Genomic DNA, 22,428 nt, shown 5'->3' on the forward strand with positions numbered 1-22,428 from the left:
TCATTCTCATAGAGTTCTCCAGGCCTTTTTTTGGAGTCTCCTGCCCAACACGGCATCTTCCTGTTTCTTCTACGCCTGGCACCCAGAGGGATATTTAATTGTTCCTACCACTTAGCTGAATGATGCTTAGAGATTACAGCTATTAACACTATCATAGCTATATAAGGAGCTACGAAATGCTAATCAAAACTCTCCAAAGACATCAGTGGATGTGTGAAATAGGTCAATCTGGGATTTTTTTCTCTAACCAAGATAGTGCCATTGTGCCAGAGTCCTTGTTTCCAAAACCTCTGAGTCTTCCACACTCGCCCTTCAGATCAGTGATCTGGATCTATTTCAATGCCTCGTAGTTGGTTTCTTTTGGATTACACATCACTCATCTACTACTAACCCATAACTGTGCACAGCTGCTCTTTTAAGCATCTGTTCACCTTCATGGATTGACCATTTTCCTTTCTCTTGATTCATACTGAGCCAAATCAGGCCCCTTTGTATTCCTCCATCTGGCAGGACAGCCAGGTTATTGCTTTTAAGGTGGCAGCCCAAGAAAGCAGATTCCATCTTCTGCTATTAGCTCCTGAACCCTGGCCTAATGCAAATTCATAATTCAAACCACAGTTTGACTTTTTCTTCTCAGCCTCTTCTCCAGTCTGTCCAGCTTCTCTGAAGAAGCAGTTTGCTTGGGTTCAGATATTCCCTTGTTGAAATACCCACCAAAAGTCATATTTCTTGGAGGAATAAGGGAAGTTCCTCTCCAGCTCATGTGTCCTACTTCTAATCCTAATCTAGAGAAAATCACACTGCAGCCTTGCCATAACTTGAATCCTTCTCATGCTAAAAACAGACCCCAGCAGTGCTCAGAAATCTCTCCTTTGTTCACAGATGTGTCTGCTAATCCTGTCTGATTATCTGAGCCCCAACTCTCACAGACACCTGTGGTCTTCAGAGGGTCATGCCACCCTATAAACAGCCAAACAGCCAGTGCACAATCTGGGTCATTTTGGCTTTCATTCCATTGCCATACATTAAAGAGTAATAACCTAGCAACTTCCCCTCAACTTATAAAGCAATTGTGAAAATATATTAATGATGGCTGGAATAGACAGTCTCCCAAAGACTTTAGTAATTAATTTCTTGAACATAAAATACAAGAGACAGAGCTGAAAACTGAAGTTAAAGGAAAAAGGACAGCAAGCACTGTCCTTTTCTGTGTTTGTGATGAGAAACTGTAATGTTTGTTCATTTCAGTAGGTTTCTGGTTAGTATGCAATAAGGGTCAATCTACACTCACACACAGTATCTTAATTTGGGTATTTGCCAGGTTTTGTCTGCCAACATTGTCACAATATATTTTATTTCAATGCGTTTCTTGGAGCTATACTGTATGCAGAATGAAGAAGGGAGCCTTAATAACACCACAAGACACAGAGCAAAAAACCATATCCTTTTTTTTTAAAGACTCATTCAAATAAAATCACTCGTGCTATCTTCAGTGTTTGTATGCAAAGCTTGGTTTTGGACTACCTCGGGTCCCAAGCAATGGATGCAAGAGCACATGACAGACACATCTTCCCTGTCCTTCCTCCCCCTACCAAGCAAGCTCATCCTTCCTCCACTGTGCCCATCTCCCAGCAGGGATTTTGGTAACACAAAATCCTGCCCAGTTTAGCAAGGCAGAAACACAGTGAGCTATCTGGAGCCAGAGGTGTCTAGAGGGATTTCCGTCACATTTTGGTTGCTCAGGATGGCTTTCCAGGGAAAAGAATAAATCTTTTTTGATGTGCAGGTCAATGTAAGAAACAGCATTAAAATTAGTCAAAAGTAAATCTTCTTTTGCATTATATATATAATCCAAAAAGAGCTCTGATAGTCCCTGGGTTTCCGTACAGCTAAACAGAATGGAATTAGTTTATATACTGCTCTGTCTACAAAAACCTGCCAACTTTCCCATTAGGAAGGAAGAGTCTCTATAGGCAAATTACAATCATTTCCCAAAGCTATTCTTTGGGAAGCAAAAAAAAAAAAAAAAAAAAAAAAAAACCAAACAAAAAAACCCCCACCTATTTATTTATTCAATTCAGTATGTCTTTTCTTTTATAAACATCCCAATTTATAATACAAGCAGGTGATAAATTTGCTTGAAAATACTGGAAGAGCACAGTAACAACTTCCAGTAACAGCTAAGATATCACAAAGGGTCAGTGCCAGAAGCAGTTAGGTAAGATTATTCCTAATGATCACACATTGTTTTAGGATTTATTTCTTGTTTGAGGTTCGAGAACTAACTTCTGGCAGCAGCAAATAACCAAATAATGACCACTAGGCACACAAAAGCAGCTAAGCTGCATAAACTTACCTCATGCAGGAATTTCTCACTCATTGGACCAAAGTGATGACCTGGGGGCCTAATTCCTGACACTACTAGTCCAGAACCAAAGAGTCTTGGCTTCTGGAGGTCAGGTTTAAATTTGTCGTACAGGACGCTGGCGGGCTTTGCCTCCTCTCCATTGGACACCTTCTGTTCCTCAGGGATGGGCATGCTGCACGCAGGGTTGTTGAAGGGCAGCGCTGCCGGCGTGAACAGAGGGTCGAGCTGCTCTATTGAACGAGGGTTTCTCCTAATGTACGTGATGATTTTAGGTCTCACAGGCTTGGGCCGGGGGATGGCAGGTTTCATCTCAACACCTTCTTCCAGCTTTTCACTGCATCCAGTGTCCACATCGGCCTTATCTGTGAGGGAGCCCTTGGGGTGGACCAGGATAGGTTTTGGGATGGCGCTGCTGCAAGCACTCTTGATAGGCACTTTAGGGGATAAGTTTAACAACTGTGTGCTGTCAATGGGAGGTAGGACTGAGGAGGGTGACAATTTGTCATCATGAAGTGCATAAAGGTCCTTCAAATTATTGTTTGATAGTGTGGGCTGACCATTAACATCGGGCATTGCCATTGGGCGCACAGGAGTTGGGACACATAAAAAGACATCAGCCTTTGTTGGAATGTTACATCTCTCTGGTGCTTCCTCTGGAGGATGTTTCTCTACATTAACTGTTTCTTTACTTGAAACATTTGAGGTTTCCACATCACTGCTGTGACTGTCAGGTTGTTTATTTGACACTGTCTCTGCACTGCATGCTCTGTGATGATCTGAGGGATCAGAAGCAGGCACAACATCATCCTCAGTGCTTTCTTTGACTAGCATCAGTTTATTCTCATTAACTTCCAAGGGTTTGCTGTCAGGTGGATTAATATCATGTGTAGGAGATATCTGTTCACCAACTGTTCCAGTGCAACCTGTGTCAACTTCATGCAAATTTCTTGTTTTTCTCGGTGTCACTTTGATGCTGGGTTTACTACTGCAGGTGAGTGGAAATACTGTTTCCATTTCCTCATCGGTAAAATATTCCTCACCAGCTTGGCTGGTTGCCCTGCTGTCACCGTCATTGCTTCCTCTCCCTTCTTCACTGATGGTGATGTTATCATTTTGCAATTTATCATCAGGATGAGTTACTACCTGACTTGACAATGGGTCCTCTACTCTATTACAGGTGTTGTGAAAATGGGATACTTGAAACTTTGATGTATCAGACCCAGAGCTTTTCTGTTCCTGCACTGCTGTATTTTCAGCTCTTGGACACCCCAGGAACTCTACCAGCATAATTCTCTCTATCTTTTGTGGACACGTATTTTTATATTGTAGAGATGGTGCAGTCCTAAGCTCCAGTTTTTTACTTTTATCACCCTGACCTAACTGTGCTTCTGATTTACTAGCAACCTCATTGATCTTAACAGCTGAATGTTGAGAATGAGAAGTATGCAGTGTGCTTTCAATGCTAACATTTGGTAAATTTTCTGGTTTACTTGTTTTCTTGTTCCCTGAGGTAGATGGTGTGGAATAAAATGCAGTCTTTTCCTCTGAGGTATTGTCAAGTGGACAAAACACCATCCCAAGAAAATGATCCGTGGATGTTTTTTGGGATTTGTCTGTACTTCCTACCATGTGGTGAGACCTGTCAATGGAGTCCAATGATGCAGAAAGCAGACGTTTACATGACACGCGGCCAACGCAGTCTTTTGCAAATGTTTCGGGCTGAGGAGAAAATTTACTTGGTCTTCCCAAAGAAAGCCTTTTTATTCTCTCCACCTCCACAGTCCTGGACATTTTTCCCTTAGGGAAGTTCTGGGTAAAATCAATATTACCTTTGGAGACAACCTCCAGGTTGGCATCATTTGTGCTACTTTTTAAATTGGACAGACTTTGTCCTCGGCTAATTCTGATATGCTTTGATATATCCTTAACTTCGCTGGTCCTACAATCTTTCCCCATTTCCCTGCCTGTGGTGGAGGGCAGCTTACTTTCCTGTGCACTGGTGTGACAGGTTCGAGAGTCTTTGAAGGTCAGATGTTTATGCTGCTCTGTAGGCAGATGAGTCACTTTCTCTGTTCCTCCAGAGTATATATTCCCACTCTCATCTGTCAAATCATGTTTCTTAACATCCCCATCAGTGGTTCTAACTTTTGTTACAATTTGGTTGGCATTGGTATCCCCAACATTCACTATGCTTTCATTATTGTTTCTTATTTCACTGTGGTTGTCTTGAAGCTGGGAATAACATGACTTGTTTGGAATTAGTGGAGCACTCATTTTGAAGCTTCAGGTGACTGCTTTTTTTTTTTTTTTTTGGCAGTTCTAATTACAGAGAAGGTGTTTTCCCCTGTGAGGTTAACTTTTATGAATGCTTCAGTTATATATTTAAATTAGAACTGATCAGTAGAAAATTCATCATCAGAAGGCTTGAAGTCTCTTCTCAGAGTCACATTTTTCTGCTGCTCAGTTGTCTTTTCTGTAGCTTCTGGACCTAGGAAATCTTTATGATGTGCTGCAGAGAGGTTCAACAAAAGCAAAATAGATCTGCCAAGTTCTCTCTGAATGAGAGCCAGTTAATCCAGCCAACCTAAGGGGAAAAAAACCCAAACACAAATAAAACAAAAACCCAAACAGATAACATTACACTGATGTCAGGAATCATGCTAACTAAATCAAACTTAAAATCAACAGCACTTCCAGGTATAACCCCAGGACAGAGTATTTTCAAACACTTTAAATGCTGTTTAAATTACAGCTTTTCTCCCAGAAAACGTTCTTAGTGTAACACAGATTTCTGACTCGAGAAGTTACACAGCAAAAACTGTCCTGGTTAGAGGAGTGGTTGTTACTGTTTTTAGGACACATAGGTGTACAGCTGGAAATAGGCAAAAATAGCCAGGTGAGGGTGGGATGCTTTCTTGAGGGTCTAAACATTTGCATACTCTTTCAACAATTATTACACCAAGAGTGGCTACTGAAGCATTTAAAGCATCACTGTATAGATTAGCAAACATTAATAAAATTCCAGGTCCATAGAAGTTGTTTATGGGTTTTTCACCATGGCTTTTAGGAATCACTGCTATTCTTGTGCTGACACCCCATCCCTTTTGACATTTCTTAGCCAGATTTATAGATTCCAAGAAAGCAAAAGCTATGGCTGGAGGCCTGCAAAGGAAAAATATATTTTTTATGAGACAGATGAATATGTGTCTTTTTAAATATACAGGATTATACACCAACCCCAATGCAGTGCATCTCTTTTTGGCTCCTTCACACATTTGGCTTCGGGAGCCCAGATTTTGTCCTCTATCACCTCCAACAAGATGAAGGTGAGATTTCTGTCTATTCCATGCACAAATTCACTCTCTGAGATATTTCTTGTACCCTGTGTGTTCATACCCTTCATCATAAAGAAACATGGACACTGGAAATCCGAACATGCTCCACGGTTCCCAGAAGCTAGACTTCAAAGCACTTCTGATATGCCCAGCTATGCTAGGTTTCTAGCCAGGGGCTCATAGGGGCACTAATTAGAAGTGCAGAATAAGTCCAGAACTCTGTCTACAGTATCTGGGTGCCAGTCTGGGTCCCTGTGTTCGCTGAAAGCATCTTCACACACAGTATGCAGAGAGACCGTGCTGGTGTGCTTCAGAGACCAAACCAAGCACTTTGGCTTAATGTGACTAGTACAAATTTATTAAAATGAAGGTCTGGAAAGACCTGGCCCCCTCTTAAATACAGGGCACTGCTCAACCTCAGGACATTGCCAGTTGAGACTAACTCCTTAAAGCTGACAAGGATAGACTCTATGCACATGACATTTCAATTTAATCTCTTCATCTCTTCCTGTGACATCCAGCCTCAGATGTCAAAGACTTGAAGAATCCACTACATTCTTACAATTAACATCCATTCAATTACCCAAAAATATGTTCTTTTTTATGCAGAATATTACCTGCTTAACTTTGAAACGTGTTTCATGACTACCATTTCAATAACTACACTGTTTGAAAATAATACCAGGTTCCATTCTGCTACAGAACATACAGGACTCCAACTAAATTAATATAAAAATATAATCTATCTTCTTGTTAAGGAATACAAACTTTGGAGCTTAGTTCAGTCAATGTGTTGAGCATTTACGTATTGTGATAGGCCCATTTGGAAGTAAGAAACATGGTTTTGTGTTACATTTGGGACCTTAGATTTGATCATTCTTCTGTAAATAGATGCTATTTAAGAAGTTTTGGCTTGGATTTTCTGCAAGATAGTTTATTTTAAATGGCAGTGTCCAGGCTCAACTTCACTATGCTCTTTGGAGTCAGTGAGATGAAAAGACTCAGCTGTGTCTGGGTTCTGCTGGCTCTTCCTCTATTTTTTATTACTCACCTCTTTTGACTGATGTTGGCTGACATACACACATCTGAAGTCACTCCCTGCTGTGTAGGAATGCTCTGAGATGAGAGGGACACGAACCTCCTAACTCTTCATATGCCCTCCTCAGAATGGGAGAAGGGAGTAAGAGGAGTCTCAAGTTCAACAAAGACAATACTACATCACTTATCAGCATATCACTAGGGATTCTGGACAAGAAACATGTCTGCAGTCTTAAATAGTGAACTTGGTATACGTAAGGATTTATATAGATAAAATTTTCTTGATACTGTACAATGCAAAAACATCCCCTCTGAACCACTGAGAATAGAAAATGAAGTTATAGCTGCCCATGTCACAACATCTTGACAGGATGCATAACTGTATTTGTGAAAACAAAACAAAACAAAAAAACAAAAACCCTTTACAAAATGATGTGAACATGCTAGACAGTGGAATAAAATTATATCCACCAGACTATGTTTAGCAATGAATCCCACAGGGAGAAGAAAAGTTCAAGGAGCCAGAAACACAATTAAATACTTCTATTTAACTCCAGCTCTATAAGGTTCCTTCTAAGATGTCTATCTCTTATGAGACTCTATTTTAAACTTGAGCTCATTTAATGATGATCTAGGAAAGAAGTCTACAAGGGTTTCTTCCCATCTGATATTGCATTTCCTTTACTATGCTCCAAGTTACATTTGGCCAGCAGGTCTCACCCTAACCTCTGGAGACATCAGGAAGAAGAAGCTGAGCTGGATGATTTTTGCCCCAGGACATGAAGAAGGGACTGCATCAGCAGAGCTCAAGTTTGTAAAATAAAACTGGCTGGAAAAAGAATGCAGCAGCCTGCTTCTGAATAGTAACAGCAGTGCATTTTTGATTAGACAAGCAGTGTAGAAATATTGTTATCCTCAACAGGAATTAAAAAAAGAAAATTGGTGAAGAATTCCTCACTATTGGTTGTTTGCTCTGTTTTCAGTTTGCCACAAAAATAGAACAGAAATAATTACAAGATATGCAAATGAATTATCAAAGCACGTGGACAAATAAAAATGGAAATAAAGAAATAAAACCTTAAATATGTTGAGAATTTTGCTTCCTCTATAAACATTTCCTAATGTAGGCTGTTACAGCTGCTTGCCCATCCCAGTATTGAGAGTCTAAACCCAGAATATTTACAGCAAGATACACTAAAAACATCTGGGTGTTCTGGTAACACTGTGCATGGCTCAGACTGATTGCTCTTTCAACACCACGTGTATGAGAAGCACCTGAACACTTCATTAGTGGTCTGCCACTGAACTGGTGCCTCTTAATACTACCATAAAACAAAATAGAACAAAACAAAACAAACAAACAAACAAAAAAACCAACAAAACCCAGTAGGTTTTACTGGGGCAGAGCCAGTAGCCTGCAAAAGGTCAGCCATGGGCCAGCATCCCCCTTCAGCTGCCCACTCCTGCAAGGTAAAAGCTCTCAATCCAATGGGGTAGTGGGTCGTGCTGCACAAGAAATAGGATTACACAGGCAGATTGTTCACCTGGAGAAGAGAGGGTTCCAGGTAGACCTCATTGCAGCCTTTTAGTACTTAGAGGGAGCTTATAAAAAGGAGGGAGAATGACTTTTTACAAGCAGATATTCATAGGAGAAGAAGAAATAGTTTTAATCTAAAAGAAAAGAGATTTAGATATTAGGAAGAATTATTTACTGTGAGAGTGACGAGGCACTGGAATAGGTTGTCAAAAGAAGCTGTGGTTTCTTCATCCATGGAAGTGTGCAAGGCCAGGTTGGACAGGGCTTCGAACAATCTGATCAGTGGAAAGGGTTCCTGCCCATGGCAGGGGGTTGGAACTAGAAAACCTTTAAGGCCCTGTTCAACCCAAACCACTCTATGATTCTATCTATGATACATGTGCACCAGCCCACTTGGCAATGACTCAGAGAGGAGTCAGGAGGCTTGATGGGGTGTTTGTCCTCACAGAAAGCAGCTATGTCTCCTTGATCACAACTCAGTTCAAAGCACAAAGTGAGAAATCTCCAGCCATTTCCCTCAGAGGCTGTCATGTTCAAGAGCTCAAAGTTTTTAAACTCCTGGAGCACCCTGGACAAGGGTTGAGCACAAACTCCACCTGTGCTGCCCTCTGCACAAGCAGTGCACATCCAAAGGATAAGAGTCTTGGATGCATTACAGCACCCACAGATAAACTCCTGCAGAAGAACACCCTCAGGAAGAAATCTTGGCCCATGAGAAAGACACTTCTGTTGTCTGACCAGTGCAGTGATGCAGGGAGATGGATGAAAGCAGAGGAAGGATATATTTGTATGAGGTGGGAAACAGATGCAGTTTTTACAGTTACTACAGAAAACAGAACAGATGCCTCCTGAAATGCACAGTTGTCCCAAGAAATACCACTGAGAATTGGCAAACCAGGCAGAACCTTGCTGAGGCCTTCTCTGGGAGACAAGATACCACCACATCCAATGCCAGCACTGAAGCCTGCCAAGAGCTGAGCCCACAGATGAAACAAATGCGGTGCTGGATGAAAAGGAGGTGGGAATATCTCCTTGGGAAACCCAAATCTTCATGAAGAACTATTTCTGATGGTGACAAAAGCTGAAAGCTGATACCAGGATATTAAAAAAAAAAAAGAGTCAATAAACCTTTTGGAGTGGGTAACATACAATTGGAATTAATTAAAAGTGGTAGAAAAGTGCTCACCCAGGCATGTGATAATTTTGTTAATGTGATTTGGAAGGGTGAGAACTAAAGATTTGGATACAGTCCCCGACAGCTTCTATTCATAACAAAGAAGACACAGCTGTTTGAGGAAATTACAGCATAATCTCATCTTTGGCAGATCCTGTGGAAATATTGCTGTCTGTCAAGCAATTAGAATATAGGCAGAGAAGAGATTATGTTAATGTTAAATGTGAGAGCAAATGTTAAATTTTTACACACTGAAAAATGGCAGGAAGGCAGTTCTGATTCAAAAGTAAAACTGAAATTATTTGAAGATATTAAAAGCTTTTGTAGAGTGCAGCTCTGTAGCATTTCCACAATTTCAGTGTTTTAGTGTGTTTAATGTCTCTATAGTCAATAAATTTTAATGATTTCATTATTTACATGATGGCATATTTTATATCTTTATAAGTATAATTATAAAAACTGAAGATAAAACAGCTTTTGGTTTCATAGGCCAAGGCAATTTTTTCTGTTATACTTCAATTTTTTGTTCAATAATAAAACAGATTTCATTTATCCAAATTATTAATAAATTTCTGCTGGTATATCAAATCAAATCAAATCAATCAATCAATCAATAGTCTATCTAATCAATTTATGCTGTTCTATCAAATTTCATTAAAATTATTACAAATAAAACAGACTTCAAATATTTTCCATATTTAGCTTCAAAATTTTCTTAACCAAACATTTTAATTTTCAGTTTCAAATAATATTTCAAGATCAAATTTACTTCATCTTGCCAAGGTTTTCAAGTGGCAGATCAGGTAATGCAGAAAGGTTACTTCCCCTACCCAAATTACTATTTTTTTTTTCTAAGTAACAGGGTGATAACAAGCCTAGTGGAGAACTCCTGATTCTTGCTTTCGCTAGACTTAGGGTGAGCCATTTCTTTTTGGCTCTCTTCCCTGTATTTCCAGAGATATTTTTGGTTCAAACCTTCGGTAATACAATTTCCTTATACAACACACCTGAGAGATCCCTTGGAAGCAGCACCACTTCCAGTGTGCTGGAAATCAACACCACATGCAACACTCCTGAAAGCACAGCCAAAGGTAAAGGTGCTAAAGCAAGGTTGTCCCCTGACCTTCCCAAAGGAGGGGAGGTGGCAGCACATGAAACAGCAGGACTGAAAAATAAGCTGCCAGCATGAGACTCCAGCCCTGGAAATCACTGTAGCAGCTGGCAGTGTCATGATGTGTAATTGGCTTGCAGGTGCAACTTTCCTTTCTGAATAAACTGAAAAAAAAAAACTGACAGAGATGTTCCACGTTAGAAGCACTTGCAAGCATCCTCAATTGTCTGTGTATGGCAGCTGGAGGACACCAACACAGCGGATGAAGCAAAGGGAATGCACTGCTTTTCCTTTGGCTGAACATTCCTCATCACTGGAGTGATTTGTCTCACAGGCACTACTGAGGATGGGAAACAACCATGACCACGTGCTCTTGGCTAAAGAAAGCTGTGTTTTCATCATCTCCCGGGGGAAAACACCCACAATTTTTCCTGCCATGGCAGTGCAATGGCAATGCAAGAACAGAAATTTTTGTACAGCTTCGTAACCTTCCCAAATAATGTATATAATTTTATTTTCTTAAGAAACTTGTAAATGTATGAGTTTGGTGGGGAGTTTTATGTCAAAACTCCATTTTGTTATATAATACTCTAATAATTTATTACCTGTGAGGGCTGAATTCCCAAAGTGCATTATATGGAAAGTATCCTGCTGACTGCTATTTCAAAGGAGTACAAGATTTGGGATTAAAGATTCTCATTATCAAAACTGACAGATTATTTTCATTATTAACATCAATCAAGTCTTCACCAGGCATATGCCTGATTTTTGTTTTTCAAGACTTCTTTATTTTTACATTTCTACTTGCTTTCAAATATCCACTGTTGGATAAGACAGCATACTCTGATATAAGCAATCTATTAATTAGTTATCCCCCAAAAGGCAGAAGTCTCTGTCTTAGCAATGGCAACCAGGAGGCTGATTGACAATCACAGCAACTAACCTTTGAAAAAATATCAGATTTTATTTTAATTCCAGATAAGCACACCTGGCTAAAGGTATAGGAACAGCTCATAATTTATGGGGCACAATGCTGTTCAATTTGAGGATTTGAAAGAAAAACAAACATCAGAACCTCAGGGAAAGCCACTGTGAAGGCAGGATCAGATAAGAGCATCCTGACTTTTTAAGTAGTATGAGCTGGTAAATCAAGCAACACAAGAACTCAGCCCAAGCCACGTATATCTTTATTGCCACAGCCATGAGCAAAACACAGGCAGCACAAGAAAAGCTTGAAACAAAAGCCCAAAGGAGAGAAAATTATCACCCTTATCACTTATCACCCCAAGGCATCACAGAGCAAATGAAAATGACAAGAAAGAAAGCAGTAAAGAAGTTTTCTCGGAGAAAAACTATAGTCAAGGCAAAAACTGATTCCTCCCAAACAAGTGCAAACAAACAGAAGAAAAATTATGTATCAAATCAAGTCTGTGCTGCCACAGCACAGACCATCTGTTACATGCTGAGACATTACCCAGAGGTCAACCCCAAACAGGAGGCATGGGGACAGCCCTCCACACTCTTTCTTCTGCCCACATGCCAGCACGGGCACCACACATGCCCCGCTGCACCACTGAGCACTCCTGGGCACAGTGCCACTGATGGAAACTGGAGATTGCAGTGAAGGTGAGAGAGGCACCATCAGCTCCTACTGCTCTCTTTCAGAACAGAGGGAGCAGCAAAGGGATTCTGCTCATCCTTTCTGGTGCCTACCTCACAGAGCCCAGCCAGAAACTTGCTATATCCCTCTCTAGCCAGAAACATGAACTGAAGTTCATCATAAAATCTGCAACAGCTGGACAGTAGATGCGTGGGGCCCCAAAACACTGCTTAATTTATTTCTGTGCAGCACAAAATCTTGACACGGAAAGGGATTGTGAAATGCTTTCAAAATGATCATTGTTTTTTTTGCTAAGACTGCTAAATCTTTCCTGGCTTCCAAAAAACATCTGGGAGACAAAAATAAATAGATTTAGTTGTAATACTCAAACATGAAAAAAGTTCATAAATTTGCTTCCTATTGAGCAAAAAACCCAGAAACTCAGAAGCTTTGTCTACTCCAGCAAATTTACCCACTGCTGATGAAGCAGTTACAGCTGATACTGAACTCAGCTTAACTTCAAGTGTAGCCAAGGGTAAACTGTCTTTCCACATCCTTTCTTGAATTCTACTGAATTCAACAGCAGGTAAATGTGTCAGTTCTCAACTGAATACCTAAATATGAATTTAGAACCCTAATTTTAGATTGCTAGGTTTGCGCATTTCAGTTTGAACCACGATCAGCTCTGTAATGCCATCAAATTTCAGAAATGTTACTGCAGTCAAACTTTCTAAACATTACTGCAATCTATCAGTAAAAACTGAAACAAATGTGAAGCATTATCAGAAATTCTGCTCATTTGCTTTAACCTCAGTAAAAAATATCTTCCATAATTTGATCTATATTTCAAAGATGCCACTGTATTTCCAAAACACACATCAAACACTGGAGATTTGGAAATCTACATTTCCAAAATGTAGAACAAATTACGACTTGTGACTACAGACCTAAGGGAAGAAAAAAACACTGTTAATTTGTTTTAAAAAGCAGTGTCAGGATGAAAACTGTGTTAAAATCCAGACTGGGCTCTGCACCCAAGGAGCCTGGTTACAACAGTTACTACAACCATCTGAAGGACATAAATCTTGGTGTGGTTTTATTAAGAATTTTACTTTGCTCTCAGGCTCAGTAAAGCAGATGAAGTAGATTTTCAGGTGTAATTCCAACTACTAGTAAGGTAGGAGGAACATATACAATTATTCCACTCAGGCCACTCCAACTGAGAAGCTGGAACTTCACCACGCTGCCCACCTGCACCACATGTCTGTGTAAGCCAAGGGCTCAGCAAGGGACAACTGGCAAGGAGTTCTCACCTAGGAGCACAGGAGGCAGAATGCAAAACCTTAATATTCAGAAAGGTGAACTGGAACTAATGCATTATCCACCTGCTGCTATTGATCCTGGAAGTGTACAACAAGCACTCCACAGCCAACACTGCTCTGTAAACAATTACATTTGCTCCACTTAAAAAAAATTGTGTATGCTGCTAAAAAACACTTAGAACAAATTGTCAAAAGATTGCACCCCCATTTTCATATATTAACAGAAATTTGATTCAGCTACAGCGCACTATCACCATGCATTCCAATCAGAAAGGCGTGTGTACTTACTGATTGCTTTCCCTACTGTATTTTTAATATCAAATTAATATACAATAAAATTACAGGATTTAATAGCTTTTTGCTTATGTTTATTTTTAATGCTGTTAATTAGCACTCAAAATTGTGCTCCAGACATCTCCTGTACCTGTCAGATGCAGATCAGCTGAAAACCAGCAAGTCCCCACCTTCTTAGCCCAAAGAGAAAGGGATGTTTTGATTTCAATGTTTCAACTTGCAGTAGTCCCACTCTTCACTTACCCCAAACATACACTTGTTCTCCTTCCCTCCTTCTGAAGTTGGGAAGAGGTTCAGGCTTTGAAGCATGTGCCAAAGAGCTGAGTTTTCAAGGCAAAACACTGAATCAGGTAAAAAAAAATAATGGGGTGCTGTAAAGGAAGCACTTGCAAATTCCCTTCCTTCTTCCTCCAGTTTGACTGCATCTGCAAATTGGAGGAAGAAGGATGTGGTCTCCCAAGGAACTGCTCAAGACTTTCCAGCTTTGCTGGTGGAGCTGGTTGGGGGAGGAGTGCTGGTGGAGGACAAGCTGAACATGAGTCAGCAGTGTGTCCTTGTAGCAGCAAAGGTTAACCCTGTACTGGCCTGCTTCAGCCAGGGAGTGACCAGCAGGTCAAGGAAGTGACCCTTCCCTCTGCTTGGCATGCACGAAGCATCTGGAGCACTGTGCCCAAGTGTGGGGCTTTGGGCTGCTGAGACTGAAGAAGATCCACAGAAGGGCTACCAAGAGGATTACAGATCTGGGGCATAAAAATTATGAATACAGGGCCAAGGGGTCAGGGTTGTGTTAGCCTGAAAGATTGGAGCATGGGAGTGACCTAATAGCTTATTCTCAACTACGTAGAAAGGGGAATAATAGAGAAAACAGTGCCAGACTGACCTCCTAGGTGTTCAGCCAAAGAAAAAGAAGAAAAAGAAAATCAAGCTGTAATAAGGAGCATATGAGGAATGTGAGGAATGTAAGAGGGAAAAAATGTTACAATGACAGAAATGAGGCACTGGCATAGATCACCCAGAGGGGTTATACAGTCTCCATCCTTGGAGGTTCAAAAGGGTTCTGAGCATCCTGACCTAAAATTGGTCCAGTTGTGAGCATAGCTGGAGTAGGTGAAGTCAGACAGAAGTCCATGTTTTAAAATAATTTTTTTCCATGGTTCTGACAGCAGCAGCTTCAAAGGGAAAAAAATTCCTTTGGCAAGGACACACTGCTGGAAATGCCTCTGAACAAGACACAGCACAGCCTGAAATTATTATTTCTATCTGCAACACAGTAAATTTTGCCCAAAAGGAGTACCCAGAAAATGTAGCAGCCATTATTCGCTCAGCACTCCAGGGAGAAGAATCACCTGTAGTGTAAAGCTGCTTTGCAGTTAAAAGCCCCAGTTTTGGGCTAGAAGAAGCAATAATGCTGGAGCCACCAAGGATGTGGCAGAGGCATGGTACCTGACATTTACCAGTGAGTTACAGTATCTCAGGTAAAACTGGCAGACACAAGTTCTGAGCAAACAGGAGAATAAAATCTTTCTTCATCCCACAATATTTATTATTAAATCTATTGAGATTTAAGCTGGCTCTATCTCTCCTGGCCAAGGCATTTCATAGTGTTGCCATGGTTAGATGACTAAGTAGGGAAAAAAAATGAATGTGACACCTATAAGAATCTACTTAATGCAGGTAAATCGGTGCTACTTTGTTAGTGAGTGCATTTGCCAAAACTTAAGAATCATTCAAAACACAAGTTTCATATAACTAAACACTAAACTATTCATTGTAAAAGCACTTAGCAATGGCTAGCTGTCCCAGGATTCTGCTAACTCCTGTGGGGAAAAAACTGAAGCTAAAAAGGCTTCTTACTCTAAATATCCTCTCTGCTGAACCTGGTATGTGAGTGCTACACTGGGATCCTTTCTCACTTAAAAGTGTCAGAGAAACAGGACAAGAAATTTCCTCTGTTTGACATCTGTGACATTTTTGTCAGTGAATTATTATTGCCAGAAAATTATAGTGCCTATTTTCTTCATTATGTTAAATTAGTCGTTCTCCCAGTGACATACAGACAAGAATAGACTCAGCTGTTCAAATTCACCTTGGGGAAGCAAGTAAAAGTTTTAGGCTACTCACTGGCATGATGGTGTGAGAGAGAGAAATGGCCTTGACTCTGTGTAAGTGCTGCTCAGCAATAAATCCTTGAATTATGAACACTGTTTCCAGTGCAAATCTGAAACAAAGTACCACATTAGCTGCTATAAAGAAAAATAACTCTATTCAAGCCGAAAGCAGCACACAAAATTATGTTAAAAACTCTTTTATTCTACCTGAATCAGCAGCATATTCCTTCAATAAAACCCTACATTCTATTAGAGAAACAAATTCCTTGCTATAAGAGTAATTGGAGACATTAAAAACAGAAGTCTTTTCTATCAGGAAAATAAGCAGAAAATCAAAAAGAACTCAAGAAATAAGGCAGACCATTTCAATCTGTAACAAGGAGAAAAAATTATACTACAACCAACTCTACCACTTGCAAAATGTGTCTCAATCTGAATAAATATGTAATGATGACTAATGAGTGATACTGCAATAATGCATAGCATGGCCAAGCTTTGGTCTGAGCTGCAGCAGGGCAGTCATCCCACCTGCCCTTACCCCCTCCACTTATACCGATACCATTAAAACTACAGCACTGGTCTTCAAAACATAGAACTTTCCTATAAGGCTGATAAAGCATCATCTACTTTCAGGAAGTCTGTGGGACTGTGTCTGATTTTCCCAAAGTAAGGAAGTCTCGGTGATCCAAAGTTGCCATTTTATTTTCTTTCCTAACTACTTCAGCACAATATCTTTGGAAAGATATTGTAGATGTCTGGAAACAGTTATAAAAGATGATAGCACTGGAAAAAAGCAGACAACAATTTACCTACATGCTCTCAAAGAGCTACAGAAGGAATGTGTATGGACTAACTACTATATTTTCAAATTCATTCTGAGTAGTTTTAATATACATAAAAGTTGTTTAGAGTGTTAGGCAGATCACAATACAACCCTCAGAAGTAGAAATGTTGCACTAATGTGAAAAATAACAATTGCTTTTCCTTGAAACTGAAGAGATCTGCACCTCACATACATTTCTGAGTATGTCAGTGTTTCAGTAAGAAATTGCAGGTCATCAAGAAAAACACAAGATAAATGCTTAGTAGCAGAGCAGTACCCCATAATTAACCTCTGCATGCCAGTAAGGGTCATCAAACATTGCATGCAAATTTCAAAAGGAGACATGGAAATATTATTAGATGTTTTTAAGAACATTTTAGACAAATCTTAAAAATTATCCAATTCTATATTATCTTGCCTTGAAGAAGAGGAATGGATAATGTGGCCTCCCTCTCAATCTTATTCTGTAACTTATCTGTGAAACTTTGGGAAAAAGCAGTTAAAAAACTAATACATGGAACATGGATAAATAATGACTATGGGAACTATAAACTCCTGTCCAGCAAATGCTTCCATATGCCCTGAGCTTTTTTATCTTAAGTCATCTTACAGCTGTCAAGGGGATGACTCAGATCAGTAAAATTATGGACATGCCACAGTGTTTGCACTGTGAGTACAGTAACTCTCACTTCTGGACAGCATGAGGAAAGATGACTGTTCACACTTCTATGCTGCCTCTTTGAGAGATTCCAAATAAAAATAATTAATGTCTGGAAACATCTGGCTAGAGAAGAGCTCTGGTAGTTTGTACAAGAAACACTTGTAGACATAGAAAAAGCAATGGGGCAATTAATCAGTACATTTGTAATGTGTTTGTACATTCATTTGGAAGCTATGGAGATGGAATAAGAATGATCTAGTGTCATAAGCTCCCACTTTTGCAGTCAGGATGTCTTGACACCAAATGTTTTAGGATACTGGCACATTCTTACCATGATCTATAAAGAGACCTTAATATTGTCAGTCTTGAAGTGGTTTTGTTCAATATTACAGGATACTTCTATACAGTTAACAAGTGGATGAGTCAATGATGATTTGTGGATATAAATCCAATTGTGCACCAATTTTGTGGGGGAGTATTTCTCGGGATGGGATCTCTAAGGGCTGGTCTGGCTCTGACCAAAGCACAGATAGTAGACATGATCCCTAGACAGAGCAGTAGGGATCTTCTTGGAATGCTTACCCAAAAGGAGTGATGGGCTGTTAAGGCTGTTTGGTCATAGCTGGTTTGTCTTCACTGGACAATATGCATTATGTCAGATAACCACTTTAATAGCTTTGATGTAATTGCTTAGAGGGTTGGGTCTGAAAACAAAATAGCAGTAAAGTTGGTCTGTCTAACACACAATACTCCTAAAGTAAGGCTATTAGTGGTAATAGAAAGAAAATGAGAAAAGTAAAATGAAAGTGAAATGAATATTTTTCCTGCTGTGACTCAGTCCTGCACCATGAGCTTTACTAGGGGCATTTTTGCTCCCTCAAATGGCACAGGACCAAACCTATTTCTGTAATCATTAAAAGTGATTAAAACAGAGTACTGAAAAATAAACATCATGAAACTATTTCCCTTATGCTACAAAATGGATTATATATGGAGCTTGTTCATTTAGTCTCATTGTTTACTTATGGTAACTTACACAAGGCAATAAGGGACTATAAATATACAAAAGCACAAGGGAGGAATGAAAATATCCCCTTGCCAGGAGTAAGAGTAAAAAAGTAGGGTGTCTCTTGGGTATTCCACTCTTCTGAAAGTGAATTAACTTTCAAGAAACTTTCCACTGGTTAACTGACAATGATGGCAGTAAATATAATACAAACACTGCAAGAGTGCCTTTTTAATAATTGTGTGGTTTGTCTTCTTTTATTTGGCAAAGTGTCTAAATACCATTGTGGCATTATATTAAGCCACCTCACAAAAGTCTCAATCAGCTAATGTGCCATTGCTGGGCTTGAAAAAACATAAAGAAGACCTATTTATAGATAACTTCTCTGTGCTCAGTGTTTTGGGTTTTTTATTCTTTCAAGGAAGGAAGGCTCTTGCCAAAAACAATACATGCCAGTATCATTTGGCAAACTTTCTGTAGCATTATCTGATCTGCAGAGACATTAAATTTGTACTGCAAATACATATTCAACAACTTATTAGAAGGTGGAATTTGTGGCCTGTTACACAAACACATATACATTTGATAAGACATAATAGAACAGCTGTTGTGGAGATATTTCCCCATAATTCACTCAATGCGAGCAACATATATGCAGCTGACATCTTACTGAAAAATCTTGGAAAACCCGCTGACAGAAGTGGGTGTGCACAATCATTAGCTATGCTGCCATTCTCATATGCCTTTGTACCCCTTTGCTTTTTTTCACGCTCAAAAGCTGCATCGTACACTAACTATAGGCTGCATTTTAAAAAGGGACTGCTTATGTAGGAGCTTTAGCATCTGAATCACTATACACCAAGTAATTTTAGAAATAGGGAACAGCCATGTGAAAGGTTTTCTTCTCTTGTTTGTGCATAAAATTTAAATAAGTAACATAGGTTTTCAGGAATGACACACTAGATGGTAAATTTCAACCTAGATATAGATTTTTTTTTTAATGAATTAAAAGAAATAATTTACAGAAGGGTTTTTTTAAGACAGGAGAGTTTTTTTAAAAACAGTGATAGACTCTTCACTGCACAACAGCAGTGGGCATTGCCATAATGTAAACGCAGGATGTTACAAGCTGTGGGGACACTTCTGCAGATCTTAAATCCATGCAAAACCTATCCAAGACCTTAATTACTTCCTCTGTAATTCATGTATACCTAATCATGTTTCAGCTTTCATCTTCTCTCCTTTCTCTCCCATAGTCTTGATATCTAATGTTCTGTTCAAACTACAAGCATGCAGAAAATTATTTTATCTTATCCTTGGGGAAAGTGCAAAGCATCAACAAGAGGTAACAAAGTCTCTACAATATCTATCCTCTTCATTAACTAAAAAATGCCAGCCAGTTTCATATGTTGCAGGAGTAGGCCAAAAAGTCTATGGTGTGAGTGCATAAGGAGTCAGATGGTGTCTCTGATCCAATTTCTGCTATGTGATCTGAAGTCTGTGCTCCTACCATAGACATGAAAGCAAAGACACACAACTGCACTGAAATGCAATCAAAATTTTTCTGCACTTTGGTCTCACTGCACATACTTATCTTTTTAGGATGTTCTTTGAAGTTATATGATTCAGCAAGGACATTTTCTGTTAAAACACAAGGCTCGCAAAAACAATGACAAGCAAGAAACAGATTTCAGAATTGACAAGTTACATGTGTTAGGGCATTATTGATTTTGCTTCTGTGAATTGATTTTTAGGATGAAAGGAATATTAGATCACAGAGACCATAATATTTGATCATGCAGTTGAATCTTGGGTATTCAAAGGCATTGTGTGTTGACAACAAGAATGTGGATATATTAAAGGATTTCAGTGCCTGAGAAACTAGGCACAAGCATGCAAGATGAAGGTCTAAGAAGGCCTGAGATCCATGCACAGCAGGGAGTTGATGGGCTGCCTGCATCGGCAATGGTCCAGGCCAGCAATGATGCCTCCTGACACAGCGAAAAAATTATGAGTTCTCTTGTCTTTGTTAATTCTTCCCAGTCTTAAATCTGTTCAGGATTTGGAAGCTGAGCTTCTCAACAAAGGTTTATCATTCAAGTAATTAAGAAATGATTATTTGTACCTCTTATCTCTGTTACTCAGAGACATGTCCACTAGTGTTTCATTGCCAATTGTTTAGAGAATGCAAAAAATCCCACAAGCTAAAGTGAGCCTGCATTCCTCCCTCCTCATCCCCCATCAAATATAAATAAATCCAAAATACATTTGGTAAATTGCATGTTAGAATAAAAATACCACCAGATTAGTGAAGGCCACCAGCAGAAGTCCTGTATCACAATTGCATCAAGATATTCTAAATTCTAAGCTGTTACACTCACATACTTGTATATTGCTACTTGGGAATGGCTCAACATCTCAGTGCTCAGAGAACAGTTGAGAATTACCTAATTTTGTCTCACTCTTACTTTAAATATTGCAGTGAGGGTGGTGGAAGAAGCTGTATGTGAGAAGCCTTGACGTAAACACAGCACCTAAAAGCCCTGGGCAAGGCAGGACTCACATGAAGTTCAAATTTTCAAACCCTGTGTAATGAAGAGAATTTAATGTGTGGTTTGGTAAAAATCTGCAGATAAATGTGCTCCCCAGTCAAGCACCTCAATAATTTCCAGTGACAGATGAATTCATACAAACTGAAATTTCTTAAGAGGAACTTTGGGAATAAAATACTTACATTTATTAACAAGATCACTTATTAGATATAAATTGTCCTGGCTTTAGCTGAAAGACTACACTGTGGGAAGCATATGTGAGTTCTTCTGTAGAATAGCTCTTATCGCCAAGAAGAGTCTCTTTGAATCAGGTTTTGCATAAAAAGAGATTACCAGTGAAAATTATCCTATGTGAACTGTGTTACTTTGTTTACACAGAATGTCCCCTTTAATTTTTTTATAATGAATGATATTTCAAATTCATCATGTCAGATGAAGATACAACAATTACACCTTTCAGTTGCAATTACTGCTATTTGTGCAAATGTTTTCTGACCATTTACGTCATGGTTTGATGCTGGTGCAATGCCGGCACCCCCATGAAAATGCACCTTCCAAAATGAACGCTGTGAGATGTGTTCCAGAACAGAGCAGAGCGGGCCCAAGCTTAATAGCAATGGGATAAAAACTTTATTAAACTTCTACTATGATAAAAGGAAAAAAGAAGAAAACACACACTAAATCCAAAATGAAAACCTTCAAAACAAATCTCCTCCCCCCACCCAAATCCAACAAACCACAGTGAGACACAACCTGGACCCTCAATCAGGTTCCCACCCTTCAGATAACCAATACTCAGTCTATCAAGGAAGAGAGGAGTCTCTCCTGTGCCATAGATACCCCCCCTGCCCCAAGAAACACAGCTGCCACTTCTTGTGTTTCCATGTCACACATGGCACTGCCTGGAGAAAATCTGCCAGTGTGACACTCTCCTTTCCATGTCACAGTGCCCTCACCACCGTGCATGGACTGCTCATAGGGTTTCATTTCAAGGATGCTTTGCCAAGGATCAAAGAAAAACAACAGTTCAGTTTCTCATTTTTGGGATCACAGCCACCCCCATTTCCTCCTGGGGCCAAGGGTCCAAGAACAGAGATCTTCTTTTCTGAAGACAGAGGGCATCACCACAAACATCCACAATTTTTCTTTGTTCACTCCACTCCTGTCACTCTCAGCTGCTGAAACAGGTCTCTTGGCTCATCACTGCATCCCCCTAAAAATGCAGCCTCTGTTACAGGAGAATTTGGTTCAGTCTATGGCTATACAAGAAAAGTCCAGCCAAAAGCCACTCCATTATCTCCTCCCACCTAGAATTTCTCCTTCTAACATCTTAGGTCCCAGACATTCTCTCTTCTTCTCTTTCAAAATGAGGAGGAATAATATTTCACAAAGCTTTCATTTCCCAAGGAAGGGTTAAAAGTCCCAAATTCCTCGAAAGTCCAGGATCTCTGCCCAGACCTCCAACTCTCACGATTGGGCATCTTCCTCCCCTCTCCTTC

At 39.7% G+C, this 22,428-nt stretch overlaps 1 protein-coding gene across 10 annotated transcripts in view; it reads right to left on the reverse strand.

Moving 5' to 3' along the window:
- The window catches only part of MTUS2 (microtubule associated scaffold protein 2), a 273,605-nt gene that overhangs the window by 161,330 nt on the left and 89,847 nt on the right, over positions 1-22,428 (reverse strand). For 9 of the 10 annotated variants that reach the window (XM_021541972.4, XM_021541971.4, XM_021541975.4 and 6 more), the window contains one exon: positions 2,357-4,952. In XM_021541972.4, coding sequence (XP_021397647.3) covers positions 2,357-4,642 — 2,286 coding nt within the window. In that variant the 5' untranslated portion in view covers positions 4,643-4,952. Of the gene's footprint in view, positions 1-2,356; positions 4,953-15,900; positions 15,998-22,428 lie in introns of all 10 variants that reach the window. The other variant, XM_077781450.2, reaches the window with a different exon arrangement.

This window comes from Lonchura striata, chromosome 1 (genome assembly GCF_050655825.1).
Source record: "Lonchura striata isolate lonStrDom1 chromosome 1, ASM5065582v1, whole genome shotgun sequence".
NCBI lineage: Eukaryota > Metazoa > Chordata > Aves > Passeriformes > Estrildidae > Lonchura > Lonchura striata.